The sequence below is a fragment of the Chiloscyllium punctatum genome, chromosome 17, assembly GCF_047496795.1.
Source record: "Chiloscyllium punctatum isolate Juve2018m chromosome 17, sChiPun1.3, whole genome shotgun sequence".
Lineage (NCBI taxonomy): Eukaryota > Metazoa > Chordata > Chondrichthyes > Orectolobiformes > Hemiscylliidae > Chiloscyllium > Chiloscyllium punctatum.
The window spans coordinates 52925499-52945529 of NC_092755.1; the positions used below are offsets into that span (position 1 = coordinate 52925499).

General features: G+C 43.2%; 1 protein-coding gene across 3 annotated transcripts in view; it reads left to right on the top strand.

The window, feature by feature from the left end:
* septin5a (septin 5a) overlaps positions 1-20031 on the top strand; it is a 128193-nt gene that overhangs the window by 82873 nt on the left and 25289 nt on the right. Inside the window, exon 1 of one of the 3 annotated variants that reach the window (XM_072587136.1) lies at positions 11958-12134. The exons of the other annotated variants lie outside the window; for them this stretch is intronic. Coding sequence (XP_072443237.1) covers positions 12045-12134 — 90 coding nt within the window. The 5' untranslated portion in view covers positions 11958-12044. Of the gene's footprint in view, positions 1-11957; positions 12135-20031 lie in introns of those variants that run through there. 3 annotated transcript variants of the gene reach the window in all.

Consider the following 20031-nt stretch of genomic DNA (forward strand, 5'->3'; position numbering starts at 1 on the left):
GATAACGTCACACAAAGTGAGAAGCTTGGAGTTTCACACCGCAGTGTGAATGAACAATTAACTTATTATCTTAAAGTTTTTGGCTCAAGCTGTTCTTTCATTGAGTTTGTCAGCCTCTGAATGCAGGCTTTATATCAATTTATTGGCACTATTGGTAGGTGGGAAACAGAGTGGGGTAACTTGATTGTCAGGATAACACTTCAGCAGCTCGCACAGGTTTCCAGACCACTTTGTGTCTGAGCGTCCTACTCACATGACTAGATTTTTCTGAAGTGTAGCCAATTTGTCAGAGGCCTTATTGTGATAACTGAGGAACTTTTGTGTAGACTATCAACTCTGTAGTGACACATGGTTATGTTCCTACTAGAAGGTCTGGGTTTAAATCCAAACTACTACCGTGGATTGAAGATCGGCTGATTGTCAGAAGGTAGAAAGTGGGGCTAAAGGGGTCTTTATTGGGATGGCAGCCAGTGATCAGGAGTCAGTGTTAAGACCGCAACTATTCATGTTATAATGTTAACAGTCTACATGAAGGAACTGAGGGCATTGCAGATGACAATGGTAGGTGGATGGGCAGAGGCTGAGGAAACAGGGAGGCTGCAGAAGGACTTGGACAAGCCAGGATTGTGGGCACAGAAGTGGCAGATGGAATAGAATATTGGAAAGTATAAGATTATGGACTTTGTTAGGAAGCATGGAGGTGTAGCTTTAAATGGCGAAAGGCTTCAGCAATCTGAAATGCAAAGGCACTGAAGAGTCCTCGTTCAGGATTCTGTTAAGGTTAACATGCAGTTCAGTTGTTAGTTAAGAAGGTAGATGCAACGTTAGCATTCATTTCAAGAGGGCTGGAATACAATGCAAAGATGTACTGCTGAGGAATATTACGTTTGGAATATTGTGAGGAGTTTCGGGCCCCATAGCTAAGGAAAGATGTGCTGGCATCGGAGGGTGTTTACAGGAATGATCCCAGGGATGAAAGTTCTTAATCATTAAAGAGACCAACAGTTATGGAGAAAAGGCAGGAGAATGAGGTTGAAAAACATATGAACTGAAAGGAGGACATTGATGGGCTGAATATCCTAATTCTGCTCCTATGTCATACGGTCTTCCCCAGCGACTTGTCGCACCATGTGGGTTAAAATCACATTTCGAGCATAAGCCCTACATCAGGAACGAGGCTTGTGGCCCAACAGTGCTGAGAGATAAATGACAGGGGCATGGGGCTAGAGGGAAGGTAGTTGGGAATGTGATAGGTAGACAAAGGTGGGGGTGAAGCTGAAAGGTCAGAGAGGAGGCTATTGCATTCCCAGCTACCTTCCCCCCAGACCCAACTCCTTCCCATTTATCACTCAACCCCATTAGGCCACAAGCCTCATTCCTGATGAACGGCTTATGCTCAAAACGCCAATTCTCCTGCTCCCCGGATACTGCCTGACCGGCTGTGCTTTTCCATCACCACACTCTTCAACTCTGATCTCCAGCATCTGCAGTCCTCACTTTCTCCTAGTTAGAATCACATGTCAGCTTGCTGCCTGCATACATCAGTGACATTTTACAGGCTGTCTATTATAAAATCAATTCAACGGGTCAATACCAATCTGTCAACCTTAATAAAAGTCTTGAATATCTGAGCATTATCACTGTACTATTTGTGGGATCTTGCCATGCTGCAAGTGGATGCCCTTTTTCCAACATTGCAATGGCAATTTCCCATTAAAAATTGCTCTAAAATATTTTGGGAGATCTGGAGATCACAGAAAGCATGGGGTAAATACAGGTCTGTTTTCTTTACTTTTTCCTAGATGAAACTTAAATGCTCATGAAAGCAAAATGAGGAAAGTTGCAGTCTTCCATAGTCTGCAATTTTTGAAAGCCACAAGACCCTTTCAGAAATCCCTTTGTTTAGACTGTTTTCTTTTCATTTTTGTGGGAATTCCATTTTCTGAAGACTAGGCACCTCTTCCACCTTACCTCCTTCTTGGAGGATGTGAAGTGAACCACCAGCAGCAGTGAGGTTCTAGAGTGAAAATAGCCCAGGACTAAATTCTGCTGCAGCAGGGAATCATGATGCACTCACACCTATCTAGTGTTTAAACAAAAAAAAATACAAAACCATGCAATTACTTCAATTATAATATTGGACCAAGGAAGGTCCTATGGAAGTATTGAAACTGAACTGGACTAGACATTTAAATATTGTGACGAGACAAGCAGGTCAGAGGCTAGGAATATGGCAATGAGTAACTCACCTCCTGATTCCCCAAAGCCTGAAAGCCATCGACAAGGCAAAAGTCAGGAGTGTGATGGAATACTCGGAGAAGAGTGAGGACTGCAGGTGCTGGAGATCAGAGTCGAGAGTGTGGTGCTGGAAAAGCACAGCGGGTCAGGCAGCATCCAAGGAGCAAGAGAATTGATGTTTCGGGCAAAAGTCCTTAACATCGATTCTCCTTGTATACCTCAATTAGGTCCCCTCTCCTCCTCCTTTTCTCCAATGAAAGAAGTCCGAGCTCAGTCAACCTTTCTTCATAAGATAAGCCCTCCAGTCCAGGCAGCATCCTGGTAAACCTCCTCTGACCCTCTCCAAAGCATCCACATCTTTCCTATAATAGGGCAACCAGAACTGGACGCAGTATTCAAAGTGTGGTCTAACCAAAGTTTTATAGAGCTGCAACAAGATCTCATGACTCTTAAACTCAATCCGCCTGTTAATGAAAGCCAAAACACCATATGCTTTCTTAACAACCCTGTCCACTTGGGTGGCCATTTTAAGAGATCTATGTACCTGCACACCAAGATCCCTCTGTTCCTCCACACTGCCAAGAATCCTATCCTTAATCCTGTACTCAGCTTTCAAATTCGACCTTCCAAGATGCATCACCACGCATTTATCCAGGTTGAACTCCATCTGCCACCTCTCAGCCCATCTCTGCAATGTCCCGCTGCAGCCTACAACAGCCCTCTATACTGTCAACGACACCTCCAACCTTTGTGTCGTCTGCAAACTTGCTGACCCATCCTTCAATCCCCTCAACCAAGTCATTAATAAAAATTACAAACTGGTAGAGGCCCAAGGACAGAGCCCTGTGGAACACCACTCACCACTGACCTCCAGGCAGATTATTTTCCTTCTACTACCACTCGCTGTCTTCTGTTGGCCAGCCAATTCTGTATCCAGACAGCTAAGTTCCCCATGTCCTATTTCTCCTGACCTTTTGAATGAGCTTACCATGGGGAACCTTATCAAATGCCTTGCTGAACTCCATATACACCACATCCACAGTTTGACCCTCATCAACTTTTCCAGTCACATCCTCAAAGAACTCGATAAGGTTTGTGAGGCATGACCTGCCCCTCACAAATCCATGTTGACTGCATTTAATCAAGCCATGCTCTTCTAGATGGTCATAAATCTGATCCCTCAGAATCCTTTCTAACACCTTGCAGACGACAGACGTGAGACTAACTGGTCTGTAATTGCCGAGGATTTCCCTATTTCCTTTCTTGAAGAGAGGAAGGACATTTTCCTCTCTCCAGTCCTCAAGTACAACTCCAGTGGAGAGCGAGGATGCGAAGATCTTCGCAAGTGGCGAAGCAATTGCATTTCTGGTTTCCCAAAGCAGCTGAGGACAAATCTGGTCCGGGCCTGGCGACTTGTCAATCTTAATGTTTGACAAAATTTTCAGCCCATCAGCTTCTTTTATCTCTATCCATTCCAGCATGCACACCTGCTCTTCAAAGGTTTCATTCACTACAAAGTTTGTTTCTTTCGTAAAGACAGAAGCAAGAAACTTATTTAGGGCTTCCCCTACCTCCTCAGACTCTATACACAAGTTCCCTCTGCTATCCCTGATCGGCCCTACTCTTTCTTTGACCATTTTCTTATTCCTCACATAAGTGTAAAATGCCTTTGTGTTCTCCCTAATCCGTTCTGCCAAGCCTTTCTTGTGCCCCCTCCTGGCTCTCCTCAGCCCATTTTTGAGCTCCTTCCCCGTCTGCCTGTAATCCTCTAGAGCTGAGCTTGACCCTAGCTTCCTCCACCTTATGTAAGCTACCTTCTTCCTTTTGACGAGAAGCTCCACTGCTCTCGTCATCCAAGGTTTCTTTATCTTACCCCATTTTGCCTGTCTCAGAGGGACATATTTATTCATCACTCGCAACAAGAGTCTCCACATGTCTATAGTGCCTTTACCATGGAACAATTGCTCCCAGTCCATGCTTCCTAACTCATGTCTAATTGCATCATAGTTTCCTCTTCCCCGATTAAATATCCTCCCATTTTGCGTAATCCTCTCCTTCTCCATAGCTATGTAGAATGTGAGGCAGTTGTGGTCACTATCACCAAAATGCTCTCCCACCACAAGATCTGATACCTGCCCTGGCTCGTTTTTGAGCACCAAGTCGAGAATGGCCTCTCCCCTTGTCGGCCTGTCAATGTACTGAGTTAGGAAACCCTCCTGAACACACCTTACAAAAACAGCTCCATTCAAATCTTCTGCTCAAAAAGGAGGTTCCAATCAACATTGGGAAAGTTAAAGTCACCCATTAGAACAACCCTACAACGTTCACAAAATCTGCCAACCTGTGCTTTCTTTAATCTCCCTGCTGCTATTGGGGGGGCCTGTAGTAAACCCCTAAAGAGGTGACTGCTCCCTTGCTGTTCCTAATTTCCACCCATACTGACTCGGTAGGCAGATCTTCCTCGACAATGGAAGCTTCTGTAGCTGTGATACCCTCTCTGATTAGTAGTGCTACACCCCCTCCTCTTTTTCCCCCCCTCCCTATTCTTTTTAAATGCTCTAAACTCTGGAACATCCAGCAACCATTCCTGCCCCTGAGAAATCCATGTCTCTGTTATGGCCACAACATCATAGCACCAGGTACTGATCCATGCTCTAAGCTCATCACTTTTATTCCTGATACTCCTTGCATTAAAGCAAACACACTTTAACTGATCCCTTGGTTCCTTCCCAGAAAAATCCTTCCCACTACTGGTCTACCTCTTGCTATTGCCTCATCAGCATCAACTCTCACCTCCGGTCTCCAGCTCAGGTCCCCACCTCCCTGCCATACTAGTTTAAACCCTCTCGAACTACTCCAAGGTCTAATGATATACCTGATTGTGGTGGGTTTGCATATTGGAATCCAGCAATACAATGGCCAGAAGGTCGCTGTGAGAAACTCTAGAGTTTAACCTGGTTTCGGATAAGGAGGTGAGATACTCCTAAAACACAACTGATAATATGATTGCTCAGTTAGCACTGTTGCCTCAGAGGGCCAGGGACCTGGGTTCACTTCCAGTTTCAGGCGACTGTTTGGAATTTGTGCATTTTCTCCATGTCTGTGTGGGTTTTCACTAGGTGTTCTGGTTTCCTCCCACAGTCCCAAGGTTGAGTGGATTGTCCATACTGTCCAGGGATGTGCTGGATAGGTAGATTAGCCATGGTAAATGCAGGGTTAGAGGGTGAGGGGAGTGGTGAATCTGGGTAGGATGCTCTTTGGAAGGTCAATATGGACTCAAATGGACTGAATCGTCTGCTTCCACACTGTAGGGATTCTAACTGACCATTGGTTATGCCTAGAAACTCAGAAATTAAATTTCCTGAGTTCAGAATTTGTGATTCTTAATTTTGCTACAGTGATTTGGAAAATGGAGTTCCAGGAGCAGGCACCTTGGAACAGTTCATCTGAGAGTACAAGAGGAGAGAAACAATATAAGTTCAGGAGGTCTGCTTATGGCTAAAACAGGACTCAGTGTGGATGAGAACCTTGCACAATGAAAAGGTTTGATCCATGGTGGAACGTTGTAATTGATTGCTGTATCCTAGGGAAGACAGGAGGACAAACTCATTGTTGTGGTTCATGGTCTCCAGTCCCTATCTGGTCATTCACTCTTTGAAAGGGCAAAGTCTAATAAGCACAGTGTCTGGTGACGATGCCCCCTTCCCTATCCGCCTCATGGTCAAATAATTTGCAAAAGCTCACCATTGAGGCGCACATGTAGGCACAATTATAGGGGAGTTCCTTGTTCAAATTGCAAATCCAGCAAGGAGAGAAAGCCAGAAAAGGCAAACAACCAAATAAAGCAAATAAAGTCCAAGCATCCAAATAAAATTGTTCCGCTGTTCAGATTGACCATTACCAGCCTGAAATCCAAGCTTCTGTGTTGTATTTTCATGTTGGCTGCAGCATTGTTCAGTGTAACTCGAGTTTAACAGAACACCACAGTGCCCTGCCTGTCAAGCCAAGTTAAACTTCTTTGTTTGTCTGCTGAGCTATGATCCTTTAAACCTCCATTTATTCCAATGTTATTTTGCTGCATGTCCTGGTCAGTATTCCAGTGCAATGACTGCCTTGAACAAGGTGTTAGTGTTACATTGAGAGTGCAGTCATTCATTTTCACACGGATGTATATCTTTCCAGAGAATTTCTTGGCAGCTTGAGAGTGATTCCAGACACCTGGAACCTCCCAGCTTCAATAACAAGTCGTCCATCTTTGTGAAAGTGCCATAAACTGAATGAATGGATGTCCAGTCAAATTATTAACAACCTCTAAACAATACCGGAGACTGCAGGCTCTTTGCTGAAAATGCTGTTATGAGCACATTCCAGTCTGAGGCCATTTTTCCCTGTTCATATTACATTAATAGCTTAAGTACAGGACAGTAAGACTGTTTAAGAGTTTGCCTTTTCCAATGGATTGGTTAAAAATTATGAGAAAGTCTTAATACAATAGCTGTCACAACTTTAGAACATCCCAATGTTTTACTGAAGTACATTTGCTGTGCAGCCATTGTTGTAATATACGAAATTTAACAGCTAAATTACACAGTGCATGTCCCATAGACAACACTGACCAGATATTCTGTCTTTAGTGTTGTTGGTCGACAGATAAATATTGGGTAAGAGAACTGCCTTGCCATTCAAAGTAGTGCCATGAAATCTTTTATATGCAGCTTAGATGGCAGGTTGGTCTTCAGTTTTAATGTTGTAGTGATTGGAACCAAGTGGATCTTGTTGATTATGAGATCCTTGATTGAGGTTGTTAACCTGGGCCAATCAGGAAGCACAGATCAAGAGATCTTTAGGTGCAGATGTAGAGTCCATATCCCTGGACCAGGAGGCCCGGGTTCAAACCTCCTGCTCGAGAGATGTGTACTATCATCTCTGAACAGTTGATTAGAAAAATAGGTTAAGTAAAAAGGAATTATAAACAGGGGGGTTTAGAATCTCCTCAGTTCAGGGGAATGAATCCGAGCTGGCTGGCCACAACCAGCACAAGTAAGGAAAGGGAGAGTTGGGATACTGGCATCTGTGCAGTTATTTCAAATGTCTTTCTGAAAGATGGCACCTCTGGAATTGTAGCAGTCTCAGTACACACTGATAGGTCTGCCTAGCTATTGTGCTCAAATTTTTATGGAACCTTCTGACTCAGAGGTACAGCTATGGTACTATCTTGTGATGATCATTGACTGCCCTCAGACTCATTCAGTTCTCTCCTGAACAATACAATTTTTGGCTAATGAATTGATGGAGAAGTTGTCCAACAGATTTACGAATTTCTTCTTAGTCATGGAAGGGTGTTCCAGAGGGGTTAAGAATGAATCAATTTGGCTCAGGCTAAGGAGCAAATATGTTATTCAGTGTAGACGATGAACTGCCAACTAATGAGAAGGATGTAGGGGAACAAATCTACCTGGAAATTAAAGAGGGATGTGACGTTGTCAGGTAATTACAACAGGGGACTTTAACTGGCTGAATGTAGATTTGCACAGGAGTGGCATAAAGGGATGAGAGGGACAAACAGAGATTGTGTTCAGAAAAAATTGCTCCAGCAGTATTTGACTAGTCTGACAAGGAAGAATGCATGGTTGGACCTGGTTCTTATTAATGTGGTGGGCTCATTATTTAAGAGACAGTAATCAGTTTAGGATTTGGGACGACAATAGGAAAGGACCATAAGCAAACTAGAGAAAGAATAATTAACTGGGCAGGAGCCTAATTCAATAGGGCATGAGCAGAGCTGGGTCTGGCAGACTGGAAGATAAAGATGGTGGGATAAACAGTAGCTGAATAATGGGCTAAATTTAAAATGTAGATGGTTTGGGCACAGTCAAGGTATGTTCCTTTGAAAAGAACATATAGAGCAAACAAATCTAGAGCTCCCTGATGTAAAAGGAGATAGAAATTAAGATAAAGAAGGACAAACATATTTATGACAGGTATCAGTTGGAAAATACAATTAACAACCAAGTGGAAAGCAGTGAGGATCAGAGTGGAGGTTAAAAAGAGATACATTAGAGAAATGAAAAGGGATTATGATAAAGACCAATCTAAAAGGAATCCCAGTCCTCTATAGGGACATTAATGATATAAGGGTGGCAAAAGGAGGAGTGGAGCCAGTTAAGGACCAGAAATTGACACGTGAAGGCAAGAAGTATTTAATAGATACTGTGCACCCAAAAAAGTAGATGCTTGCCAAATAATGGTGACATGGAATGAAATTCTATCCCTCATAGGGTCCAAAGTTAATAAGGAAGAAGTATTGGATAGTCTGTTTAAAGTTGGTAAGGGAATGAGGTGCAACCCAGCATCATGAAGGAAATGAATGTGGAAATGGCAGCAGCTGTAATCTTTCTGTCTGCCCTTTGCAAATGCTCCTGCCTTCTTCAAGAAAGGTTGCAAGGGTAAGCCCAGCATTTACAGCCCGGGCAGTTTAAATTCAATGATGGCAAAGCGATACAATAATTGAGGATACAATTTGTAGTGTCATGGAAAAAAACAAATCAGCTGATTAGGAAGGGGATTTCTAAAGAAGAAATCAAGTTTAGCTAACTTGCTTGAGTTTTTTTTGAAGAGGTAACAGAAAGAGTTGATGGGAGTTATGCTCCAGAGTGGTGTACACAGATTTACAGAAGGGATTTGTCTGGGGCAAATGTCAGAAACTGTGCAGGGCAGGACTGGACATGTATGTGCCGTGTACATAATGGTCTTTTAAAGATGGCACTGTGCCAGTAATCACAAGATATCCTGACAGTGGTGAATATTTATGGCTATGGCGAGTGGGGGATTTGAGCTAGCATCAGATGAGATAGATGCCGTAGAAATGGGGTAAGGAATTAATGAGGCGAGTCTGGGATGTTAACATGTGAAACTTTACAAGGGCTTGCAGAGGGAAGTCCTCCATGAAATTCAATGAATATCTGGAAAGATTCTGCTGTACATAAATTCAAATCCTTTCTTTCTTCTGCTAAGTATGTGCCCTTCAATATCTGCCTGTAAATAAAGAATGTGATGAAAAGTTAAATTTCCCCTCTACAGAGATGGTGTAACTATAAATTGGGGTATTCACCATTCCTGGATATGTCCTGTCCCACCAGTAGGACAGACTCAGCAAAGGTGGTGGGACAGTAATATATAGTCATGAGGGGGATGCCTGGGAATCCTCAACATTGTCATGAGATCTGGAGTCATGTCATGGTATCAGGCTAAACATCGACCTCCTATTGATTACCATGTACTGACCTCCCTTTACTCTTGAAAGAGTCTCCTCCATGTTGAGCAACACTTGGAGGAAGCACTGAGGTGGCAAAGTTGCAGAATGTACTATGTGTTGGGGGGGGGGGGGGGGGGGGGGGGGGGGAGGATTATAATGTACACCACCAAGGGTGGCTTGACAGCAGCACCACTGGTTGGGCTGTGTCCTAAAGGAGACAGCTGCTGGACTGGATCTGCAGTAGGTGGTGAGGAAACCAACAAGAGAGAAAAATATACTTGACCACATCCCTAAGAATCTGCCAGCTGCAGATGCATCTGTCCATGACAGTATCACTAAGAGCAACCAACCACAGAAATCCTTGAGGAGATGAAATCCTGCCTTCACATTGCGAATACCCTTCATCGTGTTGTATGGTACTATTGCCGTGCTAAATAAGCCAGACTTTGAACAGATCTAGTAACTCAAGACTGTGAGTCCATGAGGCACTATGGGCCATCAACAGCAGCAGAATTGTACTCCAGCACAATGTGTAACCTCATGGCCTGGCATATTCCCCACTCAACCATTACCACCAAGCCAGGGAATCAACACTGGTAGTATTGACAGTTCAGGAAGGCATGTCAGGAGTAGCACCAGGCGTACCTAAAATGAGCTGTCAACCTGGTGAAGCTACTAAACAGGACTACTTGAATGCCAAATAGCATGAGCAGCAAGTGATAGATAGAGCTAAGCGATCCCACAATCAACGGATTAGATATGAACACAGCAGTCCTGCCAGATCCAGTTGTGAATGGTGCTGGACAATTAAACAACTCACTGCAGGAGGAGGCTCCTCAAGTATCCCCATACTCAATGATAGAAGAGCCCAGAATGTCAGTGCAAAAGATAAGGCTGAAACATCTGTAGCAATCTTCAACCACAAGCACTGAATGGATTATCCATCTTGGTCTCCTCTAATGGTCCCTAGCATCACAGAAATCAGTCTTCAACCAATTTGATTCACTCCACATGATATCAAGACTACGGGCACTGACAATATTCCGACATCAAGGCTGCATTTGACTGAGTATGCCATCAGGAGCCCGAGAGAAACTGGAATCAATGTGAATGAGGAGGAAAACCTTCTGCTGGTAAGAATCATACCTGGCACATAGAAAGGCAGTTGTGATTGTTGGAGGTCAGTCATTTCCTTTCCAGGAATCTCTGCAAGAGTCCCTCAGGGTACAGTCCTAGGTTCAACCATCTGCAGCTGCTTCATCAGTGACCTGTCCTCTTTCATAGGATCAGAAGTAGTAGTATTCACTGATAATTGCACAATGTTCAGTGCCATTCGCAACTCTTCAGATGCATGTTCAAATGCAACAAGATCTGGACAATTTGCAGACATGAAGGCAAGTGGCAAGCAACATTTGTGCCACACAAATGGTGGGCAATGACCATCTTCAATAAGAGACAATCTAGCCACCTTAACATTCAATGGTGTTACCATCACTGAATCCCCCACTATCAATATCCTGGGGACTACCATTTAACAGAAACTCAACTGGACTTGTCAAATAAACACAGTGGCTGCAAGAGCAGGTCAGAGGCTAGGAATACTGTAGTGAGTAACTCAACTCCCAACTCCCGAAAGCCTGTTCACTCGCTACAAGGTACAAGTCGATAGTGTGATGGAATACTCCTCACTTGCCAGGATTGATGCAGGTCCAACAACACTCAAGAAGCTTGACACCATCCAGGACAAAGCAGCCTGCTTGATTGTCACTGCATCCACAACTAATGCTCAGTAACAGCAGTGTGTACCATCTACAAGATGCAATGCAGAAATTCACCAAAGGTCCTAAAACAGGATCCTTCCAAACCCACAACCACTTTCAGCTAGAAGGGCAAAGGCAACATAGTACAGTGGTTCAAGAACCACTACCTCTTCAAGATCAGCTAGAGACGGGCAATAAATGCTGGCCCGGACACATTCAAGGTCCATATGTGAATAAGTAATAATTAAAAACGAAATGGTTAATGCAGTTTTCCAGCAAGGTTAACCAGTGGCTTGAGAAGTGGCAGATGGGGCTGAGTCCCTGTATCCGAAGGCGGAGATAGACAGGGTTAATCTTCCTGCTGTGGAAAGGGCTGCTCAGTGACTAACTGTAAACGGGAGAAACGTGAGTGGGTGGGTATTTTCCGAAGCTGACACTGTTCAGTTGGAACGATTACCCTGTCAAAGTCACTTCCTGGAATTAATAGGAGTTTTGATTATGGGGTGGAGTTTCATAGTGCAGAGTAAAGCAAGCCGACGGTCCAGTAGTTAACAAAAAAAAATCTCATGCTGTCACAACAGTGTTTGGAAAACTGGGGGACTGAAGGGGAATCTGTTTTGAATGAGCGAGAGTGGCTGTAACCCCTCCGCTCCACCCCCCCCCCCCAGCGCAGGAAGCAGGAAATTCCAGGGTTTGGATCCCCAGTGCAGTCTGTACTCAGCAGCCCCTACAGCTGCGGTTTCACAGGAGTTCCGCAGAATTGAAGAGGGTGTTTTTCTCTCTCTCTGACAATGGATGCCATCATCATCCAGGAACGTCTGGTGGAAAAGCTGCTGTCTCCCAGGAATGCATCGGAGCAGCGCCGGCGGACACGCCTGAAGGTAAGGAAAGAAAACAAACAAACCTCTGACTGAAGGGCGACTGGCAAGAGTCGACCAGAGAGACAACTGGGAGAGACGATCAGATGACCTTTTCTCTGAGGGTCGTGAGAATTTTGGAATTGGAGATGATTGAGGGACTCCTGGAAGGTAGAGTTGAGGTTAAAATCAGCTCAGCTGCGATCTTATTGAATGCTGGAGCAGGCTGGAAGGGCCGAGTGGTCGACTCTTGCTTGTTCCTTGTTTGTTTGTCCTTTTCAGAGGTTTCAGTTGGCCGACAAATCTGGCCTTACACCAATCCTTCTGGTCCAAATGAAAGCAGATAAAGATGCTGATGTCCTATATCAAAGGCGTTGTGCTGTGATGAAATGGGAGGCCACTTTTGGAATACTGCGTTCAATTCTGGTCTCCCTGCTACAGGGAAAAAAAATTAAACTTGAAAGGGTGCAGAAAAGACTTACAAGGATGACGCTGGAGTTGGAGGATTTGAGCTATAGGGAGAGACTGAATAGGCTGGGGCTGTTTTTCTCTGGAACATCGGAGGCTGAGGAGTGATCTTATGGAGGTTTATAAAGTAGGGTAAATAGACAAGGTCATTTTTCCAGGGTGGGAGAATCCAAAACTAGAGGGCATAGGTTTAATGTGAGAGGGGAAAGGTTTAAAAGGGACTTAAAGGGCAACTTTTTCATGCAGAGAGTGGTATATTCATGGAATGAGCTGCCAGAGGAAGTAAAAGAGGGAAGTACAATTACAACATTTGAAAGACATTTGGACAGGTACATGGATAGAAAAGGTTTAGAGGGATATGGGCCAAATGCAGACAAGAGTTGAAAAGTATGGTGCTGGAAAAGCACAGCAGGTCAGGCATACTGCCTGACAAGCTGTGCATTTCCAACATGGCACTTTTTGATTCTGACTCTCCAGTACCTGCAGTCCTCACTTCCTCCTAAACACAGAGAAGGACAAGTTGGATCAAAGAGATTGTTTCTGTGCTGTACACCTCTATGACTCTATGAACCTAATTTCCTCAATGCAGATTCCACAAACAGAAACTGATCTGGACCAGCCATATAAATACTGTGGCTATAAGCGCTGGTCAGAGGAAAGCAATCCTGTGGCAAGTAACTAACCTTCTGATTCCTCAAAGCCTGTCCACCATCTACAAGGCACAAGCCAGGAATGTGATGGAGTACTCCCCACTTACCTGGATGAGAGCAGCTCCAACAACGCACAAGAAATCTGACAGTATCCAGGACAGAGCAGCCCATTCCATTGGAACCCTGTCCTTACGTTCAACATTCCCTGCCTCCACTACAAACATACAGTGCATATCATCGACAAGATGCACTGCAATAACTCACTAAGGCTCATTCAACAGCACCTTCCAAACCTGCAAGCTCTACCACATAGAGTACAAGTGTAGCTGATGTCTGAATATATTACCCCTGCAACAAGGCACTCATTATCCTCAATCAGAAATAAATTGTTGTTAATCACTGTCAGTGTGTCAATATCTTGGAATTCCCTTCCTGACAACAAAATGGGTCATTCCATTTTATACCATACAGGCTATGGCAGTTCTAGAAGGTAGCTCACAACTACCTTCTCAAGGGCAATTAAGGAGTGGCAATATATGCTGGCCTAGCAAATGACATCCTTATCCTGGGAGAGAATAATGAAACACAGGCCCAGAGCTTCTGCTTTCTGCTTAATCAGTGACTGGGTGTAAATTGGAATACTGCCCAGGTCCTGACTCAGTGACTAAACAGGAATTACCCAGGAAGTTTAAACTTCCAATTGCCAATTACCCTGGAACCAGTCACCAAGGAAACAATCTAAAATCTGAGTTAGTGTTGGAGATTTATGTTTTCTAAATTATTCACCTGATTAGTTGCTCAAGAAATATTAGGTGATTAAAAAAGACACTTGTAATTACTGGTTAATTACACAACCTTCTTCCTTCTCCCAATCCCGAGACCTCACTTGGTCGTTGATTTCCCTCTGCCCACCCACATAAACCTTACTGACTACATCCCTGACACCTCCCCCAACCCAATAATTCATCTGATGTCCCCACCCTTCTCCAATTACCTCTTTTTTGTATTGTTTAACATCTTGTAACTAACGGTGCTGTAATTGGTGATGTATTAACTTTTCACTGTACTTATTGAGTATATGTAACAATAAAGGCTATTCTATTCTAACCCCTCAACTCCACCTCCCTGTCCTGACCTGGCATTGTTCTCTGACTCATGCTGACGAAGTATCCATTTTCTGGTCCAAACCCCTGGCTACCACCACAGACATCCCAACTAACCTCCACCCCAACTCAACCAACTCGCAACATCCACCCAACTCAACCCAGCTACTACTCCTCCATCCCTGACTTGACCTGACCAGTCAAGCCTCCAACTACCATCTGACTACTTGTTTCAACCTGACCTGAGCCAAACCCTTGACTATGCTGTCACCCTAACAAACCCCTGCATGATGCAGCTATCCCCTAAACTGATCAGACACAATTTACTCCCAGACTATCTCACGCCATCTGATTAAACCCCTACGACCAGTCCAACTAATCTGATGTAATCTTCAACACCCCCCCAACCTATAACCCCCAATTATCTCTCTTTCTCCTGATGACCCACTAGCCTCCAACCCCATCATTAACCCTTAGATTTCATGATTTCCTCGATCCAACATCACTAGCTCCCCACACCTGATCACTTGCCTGACCCCTGTTCCTACTCTATCAGCAGACTACACTCCTGTCCTAAAATGATTATCCAGTTGGCACCCATATGCAGCCTAACCCCCTCAATCACTCACCTACTGTCTTGCCTCCTCACCCCCACTGCCAGTCTACTCCCTCATCTGCTTACCTTGCATCTACATTTTGTCTGCATCTTCTCAAAGAGATTTTGGTGTTTGAACTGCTTATGAAGGAATAACGCAGTTACTGCTGTACAAGGTGGGGCATGGTTTCTATGAAGATCCTCCATGCAAGTCTCTGTGAGGACTGCTGCACTGTAAAAGTGATACATAAGAAGAGAGGCCCAAAAAATTTGGTAAGATTCACGAGGATGTTACTGAGGTACTAAGGAGAGGCTGGGTAGGCTGAGACTCTTTTCCCTGGAGGGTTGGAGGATGAGGGGTGACCTCATAGAGGTTTATAAACTCATGAGAGGCACAGACAAGGTGAACAGCAAAGGGTAGGGGCGTAAAAACCCAGAGGACATAGGTTAAGGTGAGAGGGGAAAGATTTAAAACGGACCTGAGGGGCAACTTTCTCTCACAGAGGCTGGTGCATGAATGAAACGAGCTGCCAGAGGAAGAGGTAGAAGTGATTACAATTACAACATTTAAAAGGCATTTGGACAGATACATGGATAGAAAAGGTTTAGAGGGATATGGGCCAAACCCAGCCAAGTGGGACTAGTTTAATTTAGGAAACTGGTTGGCACGGTCGAGTTGGTTTGAAGGATCTGTTTCCATGCTGTGTGACTCTATGACTCTAAATAACTATCTATAGAACTTCATGTCTGATCTGAGTGAGGGATTCCAACTGTATTGGAAGATTTGGGCCACTGATTGAGGACAGTGCTGTTGTTTGTGTTTGTATCTCACATGGGGAGGTGATGGAATTATCGATTGACTATTAATCCAGAGACCCAGATAACATTCCAGAGACCTGGGTTCAAATCCCACCATGGCAGAGGTTGAACTTGAATTCAGTAAGTATCTGGAGTTAAGAGTCTAACAGCCCGTCTGGTTCACTCCCATATAGGATAGGAAACTGCCATCCTTACCTGGTCTGGCCTACATGTGACTCATAACTGACTCTCTGGGCAATTAGGGATGGGCAGTAAATGCTGCCTTGCCAGTCATGCCCTCATTCTGTGCATAAATAAAGGGGAAAAAATACTCTACACCATCCCCTCCTACCTCTCTCCCTCTAGTGTTTGTTCTGCTGTATCCATGACATACAGCTGAGCAATTGCAGATCCTACTGAATACTGTTGCTATTGCCTGACATAGCACTTTCCTTTTTGTCTGTGCATGTTACAGACATAAGAATAATGTTATGGTATATTTGCATGAGGTCCTTTTCCAGCAACCTTTGAACGTTGTATCATTCTTTTTATGTTTCTGGAAACATGCCGTTTTCTGGAAAGTGACAATGCTTCAAGGATTGACAGGTTATAATAATGTAGGATGTTGAAGTTGCTACTGATGTTCTGTGCTCCTGTACACCCTCAACCTTCTTCACTCCACCATTGCTGGCCTTGTCCTAAGCTCTGTAATTCCCTCCCTAAACCTTTTCATTTCTTCTCCCTCTGGCTTCCTTTTAGACACTTTGTGCATCTTACTGATATAACAATGATATTATTAAATTGGAGAGAGTTCATAAAAGATTTACCAGGATGTTGCTAGGAATGGATAGTTTGAGTTATAAAATTAAGCTGGGACTTTTTTCACTGGTACATAGGAAGTTGAGAGGTGACCTTATAGAGGTTTATAAAAACTAGGAGGCATATTTTTAAGATGAGAGGAGAAAGTTTTAATAAAGGACATGGGGGCAACTTTGTTCATGTGTGGAATGAACTGCCAGAGGCAGTGGTGGATGCAGGTATACTTGCAACATTTAAAAGACATTTGGATAGGTACATGAATAGGAAAGGTCGGGAGGGATATTGGCAAAATGCAGGCATGTGGGACAAGCTTAGTTTGGGAACATAGTTGGCATGGCCTAGTTGAACTGAAGAGTCTGTTTCCATGTTATATGACTCTATGGCTCTATAATTCTAACTCTCTCATCGATCATCTGATCAGCTGCCTCAACATGCCCTTATTTGACTTGTTGTCAATTTTTATTTGACAACACAGAGACATTTTACTGAATAAGGCATTATACGAATGCAAGTTTCATTTGTCATGTTTTGTAGAAGGGTGGAGCAGAATGCATCCAAATGAACCTGAAAGGAAACTTGGGGTATATTCTTCCATAATATGGATGGACACTGGGTCAGAGTTACTTGGGTACAAATCATAACTGGGTTACTTGAAACTTTTCATTCATCTGAAGTGTGTGGCTAAAATGACAAACATGAAATTCAGAACTGGTTTGGATCACCAGAACTAATTGTAGAGGAGTTTTCCACAGTTAATATTTTTTGGAAGTAAGTTGTTCGGATTTTAAAAGCTGTGTCTGCATGAGTGGTGGAGGGAGATTCCATGATAACTTTGAAAAGGGAATTGAATGCATGTTTGAAAAGGGGAAATTCATAGAGTATTGGGAAAAGCGTAAGGGAGTGGAAGTGATCAGATAACTCCTACAAACTCCAGGCCACACATGATAAACCAAGGAGCCTCCTTGAATCCATGATAACATCTCCAGTTACCTTGGCTATGATCAGAACAGGGTTGCCTATATAAACAGAACTACTCGGAAGAGCTGTTTTTGTTTCCCTGTGTCCCACTGGGAAGAGCTTGGGTAAATAACATTTTGCATCTCTCAGCAAAAAATGGTTTAAAAGATTCAGCTTCAATACATTTCAGGACTTTCTTTTAACAAACCAAGAATGAGACAGTGAAAGAATTAATGGTAAGTCTTGCATTTATGCTGCATCTTATCATCTTTTAAGCACTTCTCAGTTAAGACTCATGCAACAAATTACTGTAAAAACATGTCTTTTCTTTGAATATCGATAAATATAACCATCATTTGCTCACAGCAACATCCGAGAAGCAGAATTATATCAATTTGCTTTACATAAGACATACAGTGCAGGACAATCTAATTCAATTTAACTGGCTAATTCCAGTGTTTAAGCTACAAATGGGACTTCTTAAATCATTTATTCCTATCCAGCAAAGCATTCAATATTTCTTCCTCCTCTCTGTGCTATTTAAGCATTCCTTAAAGGCAGCTTCTGCCATTCATCCGAAATACTCCATGAGATGAAAAGGTATGCATGGAGGCTAAGGAAATTTGGCATGTCCATAAAGACTCTTACAAATTTTGATAGATGCACCATAGAAAACATCATATCTGGATGGTATGGCAACTGCCCTTCCCAAACCGCAAGAAATTACAGAGAGTCATCAACGCAGCCCAGTCCATCGCGCAAACCAGCCTTCCATCCATTGACTCCATCCTTTCTTCCTGCTATATTAGGAAAGCAACCAACATGAACAATGACCCCTCCCACCCCAGTTATGCTCTCTTCCACCCTCTTCCGTTGGAAAGAAGATATAAACACGTCCAAATAGATTCAAGAACAGCTGCTTCCCTGCTGTTATCAGACTTCTTTAATGTTAACATTGATCTGCACCTTCTCAGCAGCTATAACATTGTATCCTGCATTCTGCTCTGTTACCCTGTTACCCTGACACACTTGTATAGTATGCGCCTGTAAAGCGCATGAGACAATACTAGCTACCAGGGCACCTCTTAGTCTTTACTTTTCTTGAGAAAACAGCCCCAACTTGTTCATTTGTTCATGATAGTTAGTTCTGGTATCAAGTAAAGCAGTTACAGGGAGTTTTTCTGTGGAGTTTGCACTCTGCTTAATTGTAACCGGCTCAACATGCCTGGAACTAAGATTCTCTGACTTGTCAGTCCAAATGGGTAAGGATCTCTGTGCATCAAGAAGTGTGTTTCCCATGTGTTAGCTTGCATACCAAGGTTTGTTTGGGACCACTACAGTCTACTAAATAATGCAACTAATTATTTACTTAATCTGGTGTCATATCTACACATGCAGCATTCTGAAAAAGCTTGCTTTCAGTAAGTAATAAAAAAAATTAAGTAAACGATCAGTAATCAATTATTATCAATGCATGGATGTCTTTGCATAAGAATCCCCTCAAGACAATTGGTTTTGATTCAGGAACCATGGTGAGCTTGGACTTGGTGCAACTATATTATTGTAGAGTCCCAAGTTTGCCCTGGTCCCCATCAAGTAAATGCAGTTCATGTCAAAACCCAAAGCCTTGTCGAAGAGAGACTCACTCCACATCTTATATATTGAGCATTAGTTTGTTTGATGTTTGAATAATGCTCCGATCTCTCTGTGATGCCTTGTCAAGGCTTCAGTGTGGAACAAGTTGTGGCATTACTGATGGTTCTAAATTGAAGTCCTATCTGCTGATTTGGATGTTTCAGGCAAATGTTGATAATGGCAGTTGTTAAATGAGAGTTCACAGAATTCTAACTACTTCTGACCACTCTTGCCTTAAACAACATCACTATAAAGCAGACTGGCCACCTTTCATCTCGTTGCTGCTTGTGGGAGTTGACTGGCTGCAAAATAGATGTCCCATTGGCCTACATAACCATTGTCATTGGCTTAATGTAATTCATGAGATATGAAATGCTATGGAATTTTTCTGGAACCTGATAAGGAATTGTCTTGTTCTCTGTCTGTGCACAAAATGTTTTTTTCACTATCACAATAACCAAGGGACTGGTGGTAGGAAGTGAGTTTTGTGGTTATTATTTTTCTGAGAATTGTATGCATTGTACTTGTTTTGTAGTTGGACGGATCTGGTTAGCTTTTCCTGCCTTGTTGGTTCTCCTGGTTGTTGTGCTTTGGTACTTATCATTGGAATTAGCACCTTCACTTTGTATCAAGACTGTATTTGATTAAGTTTGTTTTCACTTGAGCACTTTGTAGGTGTGTAAGCCTGCACTTTATTTCAAAATGGCTTCCATCTGTACTGCAGCCTATCATGTCTATGCCTTCTCCCTGCCCAATCAACTCTGCTGGTCCTGAATTTTTTCGACAGTCCAACAAATATTTCACTCTTCAGGTGTTTGTCCAACTCTCTTTTGAAAGCCACAATTGAATCTGTCTTGACCACATGGTACTATATTCCAGATCATAAACACACAAAT